At 38.1% G+C, this 12,500-nt stretch overlaps 1 protein-coding gene across 1 annotated transcript in view; it reads right to left on the bottom strand.

Moving 5' to 3' along the window:
* LOC144962677 (pikachurin-like) overlaps positions 1 to 12,500 on the bottom strand; it is a 142,479-nt gene that overhangs the window by 5,607 nt on the left and 124,372 nt on the right. Inside the window, 6 exon segments of the mRNA XM_078895809.1 lie at positions 982 to 1,060; positions 2,061 to 2,241; positions 4,792 to 5,020; positions 6,190 to 6,427; positions 8,145 to 8,270; positions 9,538 to 9,730. Of these exon segments, the coding sequence (XP_078751935.1) occupies positions 982 to 1,060; positions 2,061 to 2,241; positions 4,792 to 5,020; positions 6,190 to 6,427; positions 8,145 to 8,270; positions 9,538 to 9,730 (1,046 nt within the window).

A 12,500-nucleotide genomic window follows, 5' to 3' on the forward strand; every position in this document is an offset into this window, starting at 1 on the left:
GTAGAACAAAGGCCTCGCAAAAGTCAAAGTCAATTAGTTAATTTAGGGGCAGCGTGGCTCAGCAGTAGGGTTTTTGCTTCATATCCAAAAGATACCGGTTCGACTACCTGCCTCGTGGTGTGGCCTTGAGCAAGTCAGTTACCTCACACTTGCTCAATTTGCCGCGCTGCACAGCGGCTGACAGTTGGGTTATTCCAGACTTCCCTTCGAATAGATCCTAAAGACAAATTTCCCCTATGGGATGAATATAGGGAATTTTATTTTTTATTTATTTTATACAATAGACTTACAAAACTTGAGCATACTAACCGCGACTTTCCTATTTAAGCTGCCCTAAAGGGGAAAAAATGGATTTAAATGTCCCAGAACAGTAGATCAAAGGGCTCGCATTTAGTCAAAAAGCCTCAGTTGAAGCCAAATGTTTCCTGGCCTTTCTACCGACAATGTACAATGTATCATCAAGCACACGTGTACCTTTTGATGAACAAATTTGAGCGGGTGGTTGGATGGGAGCATCACCCTTGAATCATATACCTATGATGTTCGCATGGGTGTACGATCCGATAGTGATGTCGTTTCTTCTTCTCTTTACTAGCCTATCCTGCTTCTTTGGTTTGTGATTGTATTTTTGACAGGGGATATTTTTTTTTCTGTAAATCTTCTGCCTGTTTGTTCTTGGTTATTTATAATTTAGCTTATGATATCTTTAGGTTATGATTTTGATTTACATTTGTACTATTTTTGTTAGATTGCTTGTTTTTTTGTTTCAGCGGTCTCTCATATAACCTCAATTGTGTTGGAAGAGACCTAAAGCAACAAACAAACAAAAAAAAACAAATTTGAATATCACACCTTCAAAAAAAGAACAAAATACCAAACACGGAACATTTCGAGCTCAAAACCCTTCTTCAGCCAACAACAAAAAACAATAAAGACATAAATACATTACTAAATTCCAGATTGACGACGATTGTGTGTTACCTTTTAACGATTTGGTCAGTGAGATACATCAAGTAGCTTTGTCCGCTAAACATCGGTTTTGTCGGGAGGAAATTTTGCTCTGAGGAAATGAAGAGGGAGTTTAGTATTAGAAAACAAAAACACGAAACTTTTCAATTCAGAGGCAGAGCAGAAAATTAGAACTTGAGAAATAAAAAAATTATTTGTTGATAGAATTTATAGATAGTGCTTTACTTATTATTTTTATTTTTACTAACGAAAGAGTGAAAATGAAGAGGCTCTCCATTTTCAGTCTCTCGTTAGTATTTTCACGATCAGAGGCTTCAGGCAGCCCCTACCGTTTTCTATTTTTATTTTTGTACGGCTGTAAACAAATCTGTTTAAAAGCAAAGAACAAAAAATTAAATAAATGTCAAATTCCAACACAGCACCAGTGAAGTTGCACTGGCAATAAATATTTTATTTGAGACCTACACTATATTGATGCTAATGTTTAGGTAAAAAACTCACAACATCCTCCAGCCTAATTATGCGTGTACCAACACACATACCTGTGTGTAACTTTATCATTTATAGTCTGAATGATAGAATTTAGTGAAAACTAATCACAAATCGGCTGTCTAAAAATAATAATAACAAAGAGCTGAGTGACATCAACTTCATTCCTTCTATAACATCATACCCTTTGGTTTTTGGGGAAAAAACAGATTTTGCTATAGCATTATATAGCAAAACAATATTACAATTCGTCCTTATTATCTTTTGTAAAAAAAAATTAAAAATCTAAATTTTCCAACCATATTGTTTACCTCTTCATTTCACTTAAAGAAAAGAGTTCAGGAAATTTAGCACATGAAATTTGAGCTTTTATGTAGCGCAATATCCACTTAATGGCTAGGTACTCCTTTTACACCCAAGTACGGTAAGAGAAAGTGAGTAAAGAGTCTTTTTCAAGGACTCAACTATGCACAGAACGAGGCTTGAAATTAGGACCTTACGATCCCAAAGCGAGTGTCATACCACAAGACCCAACAAGAGGTTATTTAGGTTACCAGTCTTTACAGGAGTGGCCATGTAACATGGTAGGTGGCAATACTCACCGTCCTCACAGTTGGTGTTTTCAAATCCCAGCGGACAGTAACAGACATACGAGTCCTTGATGGGATGGCACTCTCCTTCGTGCATGCACGGGTCGCCGGCACAAGGATGGATGCACGGCTCAATGTTCCTGCCATCTTGTGCTTTGCCCAACAAGTCTAAAGTCTTTTTGTTCACCACAACCTGTCATAAGAAAATCATATGTATTTGATTACATAAATAATGATAATGATAATAATAATAATAATAATAATAATAATAATAATAATAATTATAATAATAATAATAATAATAAAATAATATAATGTTTAAGCTAATAATCATAATATTACTAATAATAATATACTAATAATAATAATAATAATAATAATAATAATAATAATAATAATAATAATAATAATAATAATAATAATAATAATAATAATAATAATAATAAAAATAATAATATTAATAATAATAATAAAAATTTGTATATATACAAATTTATTCATAGTACTAGACACGTCTGCTTCAGGACAAGACAATAACCCCTGTGATGCACTGATACAACAGCAGCGTGACTCGCTCAGCGGAGTTCGAATTACCGCTGCATTGTGTGGCCTTGAACAAGTCACCTCACCCTAGGTCAGTTTGCAGCGTGCTGAACTGCGGCTGATGCCTGGGTTATTCCAGTCTGCCCTTGGAATAGAACCTAATGACAAATTTCTCTTATGGAATGAATAAAGGGAATTTTATTTTAATGTATCATTATTTTTATTACTTAATAAAACAACTTCTACCTCAATCATTTCAGTAAATAAATTTAAAAAATTAAATTCCCTTAATTCATCCCATAGGGGAAATTTGTCTATAGGGTCTATTCCAAGGGAAGACTGGAGTAACCCAAGCATCAGCCGCAGTGCAGCGCCGCAAATTGAGCTACGGCAAGGAGGTGACTTGCTCAAGGCCACACAGTGCAGCTGCAGGTGATCAAACTCAATACTTTTCGAGTACGAAGCAAAGACCTTGTACTGCTGAGCCATGCTGCACCAGTAACAGAATCATTCATTCCAAAATGCTGACAGTCAAAAAGGTATTGAAATAAAATAAACATGCCTAATATGTTTCCATTTCAACATTCAGTTAGTTTAGACTTAACTCACTCAATCCTAAAGATTTTTGCTACTTTTCAAAATTGGAAAAAATGTATTAAAAATGGACATGAACAAAGATATCAAGTTTTATTCAACTATCATGAACATGTAAAAACTAAAAACATTAGGCTTTTAACGAAATCGGGTCGAACGAGACGCCGAACGCCGAACCCGAACGGATATAGCCTTCTCACGTGACCATAAACGAGATCTGGATAGTGAAGACTCTCAAGCGGTATGCAGCATCGGATCTAAGGTCACGTGATAGAGGATAGCTTGGGATGCTGTTGGCTTGTGTTAGGGGAGGGGCAAGGTCAGTGTCATTCAATAGTATATAATTGTGCACGTGGCGCTCTATACAGAGAGAAAATTATAAATTGATTACGGGCGAAGGTGGGGGGGGGGGGGGGGGGGGGGGGGGCGTTGACCCACAAACGATCGAGGTGTTGGGCTTCGGGTAGACCATGATAAGGAATCAAAGAGAAAAGGCCGCTGGTACTTGGATGGTGGAAATGGTTGGGGGGTTGGGGGGGGGGGGGTAGTGACAATCAGCATGGGATGTATATATTAACATTAATAATATAGGCAATAGATGACCAGGGATGTGTATTGTTTGTGTATTGTTTGTATATGTTTGTGTGTGTGTGTTTGTGTTTGTGTGCGCGCGCGCTAAGGTGTGAGAAAGAGATTACACAAAAATACCTTTCTCGGGAGCTTCCAAATGATTACGTATACGATAAATTTGAAAACCACATTGTTGAACAGCTTGCAAAAAGGAGAACATTTATCTTTATTTCACGAAAATAGGTTTAGAAATAAAAACAATTTCTAGTAGATTGATTTTGAAAAAAATATTGCTCAATTTTTTAAATTTAATGATAGTTTCTTTATTTTCCGGTCGGTTTTCTTGATTTATATCTCATTTTTTCGATTCTCAATGCGACGAGCACACTGATGTATCTCGTGTGATTCAAAAGCGTTGTTTGTTTTTTTAATATATATATACTGAGAGTCCTCACTAATTAATTCCTGAGCATTGATATGGTGACGCAGTTATTACATACAAGACCTTGCAGTCGAGTCGGCAGGGCTTTTGGGTTACACAATCACTATTTACCCATCGGTCAGCGGTACTCTTTGATGTATACAACACTCACCGCCTTTACGCAAAGCCGCCTGCCCATAAATCAAGAGATGGTCTCCTAACTGTTCACAAGCGAACTGTCAAACGAGCAATCGATGATTGGATAAGAATCTCAAGATCTCATATAATAAGGTAAGTTTTGGAGAGGTGATATCCCCCCACCCGTCATCGGACAGAACTTTCATTGCGTTATATCATATTAGCTCCGCCTCCTCTTTCTATTCCGGAGTGACGAGATTAGACGAGAGGACGCGAGAAAAAACTGATCACGTGATCGGTAAGTCGTTCGTTCGGTGTCCGTTCGGTGAGCAACTATAACTCTGTATTAGCTTTGATACTACGCCTATAATTTGTCTCAGAAAAATGTCATAAATAGGCATGGGGTAAAAGTAACCCGGGTAAACTACGGATATAGTCGGTGTTAGGGTTGAGTGAGTTAAAACTGCATCTCTGTACCTTCTGAAGACATCCGGTGAACGATTCGGTGACGTTGGCGTGCTTTGACGTGTGGTCAAAGTTGGGATGACCACCCAAGTAGAGTTTGTCCATCAGGGTCAGTTGTGTGTAGGCACCCATGGACTGACCAGACACCTGGAGCTGTCCGTCGATGATCAGAGTCCCCATCAAACCGGTTCTGGAGGCTTTGACGACGTGCCACTTGTCCATGGCTAGAGGTTCATAACTCCTATAAACACACACAAGGAAGAAAGTAAACAAACATTGAGATTTGATATAGCACAATATCCACTAATCGTGCTCAAAGCACTTTACAAGGGGTCCCTTGACAAACAGCAACAAGAAACATATAGAACGAGACATGACGCCTGTTAGGCGATATTACAAATATTTTTCCGACATAGACAACGCTGTTCACGGCCAGGTACTCATTTTACACCTGAGTATGGTGAGAGAATGTGAGTAAAGAGACCTTTCCAAGGGCTAAACTATGCGCCGAGCGAAGCTCGAACCCAGGACCTTATATTCTGTTGTAACAAATGTGACGATTTTGCTGCAAGTTGTAAGGAGAGGATTAAAGTATTTTTCCTGACTTGTCAACTTGCAGGCAAAAAATGGCAACCGGTGCAATCGTTTATGGATCTAAGGCTTCCAACTTTAACCGTGTCAGAGCATAGCCATCATAGCCTGACACTAGAACCCACTAGGACTTATAGTTTGACGTCATTGTTTAGGTTTGTGCAGCGTCTAGTGAGTTGTAATTAGTGGTGTTCAAGGAAAAAAAAGGGCTCTCATTGGTTGAACTATTGAATACAACTCAAGATTTGTTTTCTTTTGCGGCCAAAGACTTGTCTTTTGATATCATTTTTTGGTCAGTGTCAGGCTACAAGTTTACAATGGCTACGGTCAGAGCACGAAGAGCGAGAGAGGAGTTTGTGTTTAGGATAACAGTGAACAGCAACACTAAACAAATAGGATGAGACATTGACGTCTGTTAGACGACATTACAGATATGGGTTGTTTGTTGTGTTTTTTTTTGGACAGAGACAATGCTGTTAACAGCCAGCCAGGTACTCATTTTACACCCTGAGAACGGTGAGAGAATTTGAATAAAGAGACTTTTTCCAAGAACTCAACAATGAATGCACTACTCAAGAGTGGGAGTAGAACCCTGGACCTTCCAGTCCAGGGGCGAGTGTCATACCACTAGACCATATAGCTGCACAAAGAGAAATAGAATTATTTTGTTTTTTTTAAAAGGTCAATATCCTTATGCCTATGTTTATTGTTGTATGTATAAGATGAAGATAAATCTAAACTGGCAAAATGACCACAAACATTGGATGTCTCCAATGAAAAAAAAAAACAAAAAAAAAACAAACTCAAACTATGTCTGACCTAATGACAGCTGGTCCAGTGCCCAAGTCAAATCGATACTCCACGTGCCCATCCTGCATGGCCAAGGAGATGAAATCGCCTCTCCTGTCCCTGGAGAAACCGTTGTAGAGGATGGCCCCGTCAGGTCCCGTGGGCTTGAAGACCACCTCAATCTCCGTGAAGGACAACACCGACCGGTTCAGGCCCGGAAACTCCAAGTAGGAATGGCCTGAGAAGTGTGGGATGTGGACCTCTGTGTCTGTGGATGAAGGGGGAATGAAAAATATGTAAAACCATTCAATCTATCTAGGAGTGTACCAGGGTTATTAAGTCATATTTAATCAAGTTTTTTTTTTTGTTTATCTTTTTCTTTTTAAAAATGTTTTCTTTATTTTTTTTTCTATTTCTTAAATTTATTTATTTATATATATCTTTGTTTTTATTTGTAATTATACTTATATGTATTTATTTTATTTATGTATTTATTTATTTATTTATTTAATTTATTTATTTATTTATTTATTTATTTATTTATCTATTTTTAAAAGAATTTAAAGGTCAATATCCCTATGCCTATGTTTATTGTTGTATCTATAAGATGGAGATCAACCTAAACTGGCAAAATGACGACAACCATAGGAAGTCTCTCATCCCTGAGGTTTAAAAAAAAAACAACAAAAAAAACCCCCATTCAATCAAAAGATAAATAAAAACCAAATAAAAAAGAAGAATAAGGCATTGGGATGGGTCATGTGGCCAGAAGAAGAATGGAAAAATAAGGGTCACTTCCATAGCATTGGTCACTTCCCAAGACAGCCTGTTCCTGTACTGGACAGCAGATGGGGGAAGAGAAAGAGGGAGAGAGTCCCCAAAGAAAACCTGACGAAGGACCGTGAAAAAAGAATTATTTAAGGAAGCAGGCCTGTCCTGGAATACTACAGCCACTACGAAAGCAGCCGACCACAAAAAAATAGAGATGTCTGGTGGATGTCCCTATGTGCCTCAAGTCCCGAAGAGGATTAAGTAGTAAGTAAGTAATCAAAACATAAAATGAATAGGAAATCATGGGTAGGTAAATCTTAGAAAATTCTTGAGTAATTTTGAAAAATAATTAAGTTTGATAGATAAATGAAATTTTGCCTTGTTTATTTTTCTTATTAATATTAATTTTAAAAAAAATAATGCCCTTCCATGTAGCATCGTTAAGACAAGGGTAACTTAAATGTACAAGTTCATCATCATCATCATTATTGCCTTTTTCACCCTGGGTCAGGAGACCACAGACAAACAGTTTCCATCCTTCTCTATCCTGAGCTAACTTTTTAAAAAATATCGTTCCATGTCTTACCACGTCTCTGTAAATCAGCTTCTTTAATTCTTCTCCATGTTCCTCGTGACCTTCCCCTTGATCTTCTGCCCTGAGGGTTCCAGTCCAATACTTTCTTTGTTATAGTAAGTCATTCTTTCTAAGGGTGTGTCCAATCCACCTCCATCGACTTCTTCCTATTTCCTCTCCACTGATTTCTGTGTTCTTTTCCATTCTTCAATTCTTCTTCATTTTTAATTCAATCCATCTATCTTATTCTGAGTAGCTTACGCATGTATCTCTTTTTACAAAAATCTGTACCCTCCTTATACATGCCTGTGATGCATTCCAAGTTTTACATCCATTCAGTAGGATAGACTTCAAGTTTGAGTTGCAATGTACAAGTTACTTCTGTATTATTATTATTATTTATTTTTCTTTGGGGGGGGGGGGGGGGGGGGGGGGGGGGTAATTCATGTCTTTGAGTCATAGACAACTGAAATGCAAAAGTCACTATTTTTGAAAAAGGTCAAACGCACAGTCATAGATAACCACACACACACACACACACACACACATACACACACACACACACACACACACACGCACACACACACAACCAAGTCAGTCATAAAGTCCTATAATAATATAATTAAAATACACAAGATACCTTTTTCACAGTTCTCTCCATGAAAACCCAGTGGACACAGACAGACGTGGGAGTCTGCCGATTTGGCCGAACACAGGCCTCCATGCTGACACACCACTCCGTCACAGACGCCTTCTGAGCATTCACCTGAATTAGGAGGGAAAAAGCATGTTTGTTTGTTTGTTTGTTTTTAAGGGTTTCACGGCGCTTGCAACACATTAAAGTCATATCAGCGCCAGTAAAAAGGAAGAAAATCGGATAGTAAAAAGTACAAGAATAACAAGTAAAGCACCCAAGAAAAGGGAAGACAAAGGGGAATTGGTTCAAATAGGAAACAGATGTAGATTCCAAGAGCATACTATCAAAGTACTTAGTTTGAGATCACCTAAAAGACTCATCCAGAAACAAGCACAGGTCCCCACTAAGAGGAATACACTCAAATGTTTACAAATTATAAATAATAATAATAATAATAATAATAATAATAATAATAATATATATATATATATATATATATATATATATATATATATTATATATATATAACACCAAATTAATACAGTACATAACAGAGAGATGATTTACAAGATTTACGCCTAAAAAGTGAGTGGAGCTGGCACTTATGTTGATAATAATATGTAGGAAAGTGCTAGAAGGCAATATAATAAGACTTTCTCGGCGGCGATTGGGGCTCAAACCCGCGACCTTACTGGTACAACTCTGACTGGTCGGGGAGAGCGTGAATCTACCATATGAGCTATCGTCTGGCACTCTTTCATACACACTTTTTTTTCAAACATTTTCGATGACACACTTTGTGAAGCGCTTTGAGCACGTTTACTGGACATTGATCTATATTTTTTTAAAAATACTTTTACAATGATTTTATTTTACTGATTTTACTCAATAATTTTACTCGTTAACTCACTCAATCCTAGATATTTATTCCACTTTTAAAAATTGGAAAAAAAAATTAAATTTAAAATGAGGATGTGCATAGATCGTTTTATTCAACTACCATTAACCTGTAAAAATTAAGAACATTATCTTTGATATCACGCCTATAATTTGTCTTAGAAAAAAATGTAATAAATAGGCATGGGGTAAAAGTAACCCCGGGTATAGGGAATGAGATTAGCGGAAGAGTAGCGTCCCTTGATTGGACGTCACCTTACAGTTTTGGTTTTGGAGTGTCTCAAGCCGCTTTCACCGGAAGCGAGGACGAGAGACGCATGCGCACAACCAACATGACGTTCTCTCTCTCTAATAACTTTTCCGCCGGTGACGTCACAGACTATGGGTGACGTCCAATCAAGGGACGCTACTCTTCCGCTAATCTCATTCCCTATACTACGGATAATATAGTCGGTGTTAGGGTTGAGTGAGTTAATCTATCTATCTATCTACTACTCACCGACATTCATCCCAAACTCCGACTCCCCCACCAAGCCCTTCTCCCTGAAGTCGTAGGCGTGTCCGTTGATGACCATCTCCTGGACACAGCCCACGAATCGGTACAGCGTGCCGACTCTGCCGGAGACCGACTCCATGTCGCTGTAGCCACCCACGTACAGGTTGAGGCGGAACGTGATGCGGGAATAGTCTCCCTGGAAAATACAGACACAATGAATAAATGAATGAATAAATAAATAAATAAATAAATAAATAAATAAATAAATAAATAAATAAATTGATTAATTCATAAATTAATAAATAGACAGATCGATGGCTCGATAAATAAATAGATAACAAATTGAGCTTTTATATAGCGCAATATTCACTAAATGTGATCAAAGCGCTTTACAAAGGGTCCCTGACCAACAGCAACACGTAACAAGTAGAACGAGACATAACGCCTGTTAGGCGATATTACAATTTTTTCGGACAGAGGCAACGCTGTTAACGGCCAGGTACTCATTTTACACCTGAGTACGATGAGAGAGTAAAGAGCTTTTCCCAAGGACTCAACTAAGCAAAGTGCTGTCCATAATTAAAATGATGATGATGATGATGATGATGATGATGATGATGATGATGATGATGATGATGATGATGATGACGAAATCATCAACGACGACAAAAATAATGATAAAGTGTCACAAACAAAACAACAACAAAAACAAAACTACAGCGATAACACCGATTGCGATTGAATTCTAATCAAATAATATCATAATATAATTCCACTACGAACCACACGTGCAATCTTTCCCATTCCAAGGTGACGCGGCATCATCATCATATCATATTCTTCAACGGCCAATAAATTAATATCGATTGATTGGCTACAACAGGCAGGACAGGCCCGTTGTTTTATTGTAGTCTTGTGGACACACACGCGGCGTGGGGTCCGATTCTACAGTCGCATTGCATAGTCCCGTTGTCAAGGAGATTATCGCCATGTTTGTTTTCCGGACGCTGCCATTGACTAAACTGCATGCATCACACGGAAACACACACCAAAAAAAAAAAAACAACATTTCTTTTCCCCTTCCTATCTATTTATAAACGTTTACTTCCAATCGACGTGTGCATATATTCAGGTCTGACATCCGAAGAACCTACTTATATAGTTTAACATTGTTGTAATGAACAATATTTTGAGTCATTAAAACAATTTTTTTTTGAGATTTCGATTACAACATTGAGCCCATAAGGAATTGGGTTATCAAACCTGCAAATAAGAGCACGTAGCCTCCCCTCTTGATCCCAAACCCCCGACGTCTAATTATTTGCAGGTCTGGTAGCCCACAGTGTTGTGAACTTATTATTGTGATGGAAATGCTACCTCCAAGTCAACGAAAAATATATAGGACTCAGATAACTATGCACCGAGCGTGGCTCGAACCCAGAACCCTTCCGATCCGAAAACGAGTGTCATACCACAAGACCACATTATTATTATAGCCGTTGTATATCACGTGACAGAGTGACGAGTCGTGTTGCTGGAAGCGTCGCGTGCACACTAACACCCCAGGACAGTCAAAAACACGCTCCAATTCTGAACGCTTGCATCAATAAAACAATGGCTTTGACTAGCCCTGGGCAAAACGACCTTCAGATATACCAGATATACACCAAGCAAGCATCGTTACGCCGTACAGCCTGGGCCTGTCCATCCCTGGTTATATCATTTAAAAAAAACAAACAACTTGGAGCTTTATATAGCGCAATATCCACTAAATGTGCTCAAAGCGCTTTACAAGGGGACCCTGACCAACAGCAACATATAACATGTAGGACGGGACATGACGCTTCTAAGGCGATGTTACAATTTTTCGGACAAAGACAACGCTGTTAACGGCCAGGTACTCGTTTTACACATGAGTACGGTGAGAGCATGTGAGTAAAGAGCCCTTTCCAAGGACTCTACTATGCGCCGAGCGCGAGGCTCGAACCCAGGACCTTCCGATCCGAAAGCGAGTGCCATACCACAAGACCACATAGCCGCACTCATTTTTCCTGTTACAAAAATGTAAATGTTGCTGCTCGAAGAGGAGAATCCAGCTCTTTTGTATTTCGTAGTACTAAGGCAGGTCTGTAATAATCATAAGTAAAAATATAATAGACCTATCTATAGATAGAATGCGCTTGGCCAAGGAGTTTACAACATTGCCATCCGGAAGTATAACGGACCAACACACAAACTCTGTGTAATCATGAACGTTTATAGTCAGGTTAATACAGTTTAGTGAGAACAACTCACAAACGCGGATGGCAAAAACAATAACAAAGGTCTGAGTGACGTCATCTTCGAACTATCTATCTTTATCAGCCGGCCACTTTTGCTTGTCCGTGTTCCAATTTTGTAACAAATAACAATGTGAAATTGAATGTAAGCTTCAATTTAATATATATATATATATATATATATATATATTATATATATATATATATATATATATACGAAAACAGATCAAATGGACGTTTCGGGTTTCCCCTTTATCGACAAAACAGGATGAATGAAACACTACAGACGAATGAGATACTGTGGTAGTGGCGTTGTTAAGATGAATAAACAAAATATTGATCAATATTTTGTTTATGCATCTTAACAACGCCACTACCACATGATCTCATTCGTCTGCAGTGTTTCATTCATCCTGTTTTGTTGATAAAGGGGAAACCCGAAACGTCCATTTGATCTGTTTTCGTATATCAAATTGAAGCTTACACGGACAAGCAAAAGAGGCCCACTGATATAGATAGAGAGGTCTATTGTATTTTTACTGATGATTTTTACAGACCTGCCGAATACAACGAAAAGTTTCGTAGAAATACGAATTTTTGGCTCCAGCCACAGAGCTGCATTCTCCTCTTTGACTCAATAAATCTTATTGAAAGGGAAAGTTTAGTTCCTCAGAAACTATACTTAGA

This window comes from Berghia stephanieae, chromosome 1 (assembly GCF_034508935.2).
Source record: "Berghia stephanieae isolate SIO BIC M18660-M18661 chromosome 1, UCSD_Bste_1.3, whole genome shotgun sequence".
In the NCBI taxonomy this organism is placed as follows: Eukaryota; Metazoa; Mollusca; class Gastropoda; order Nudibranchia; family Aeolidiidae; genus Berghia; species Berghia stephanieae.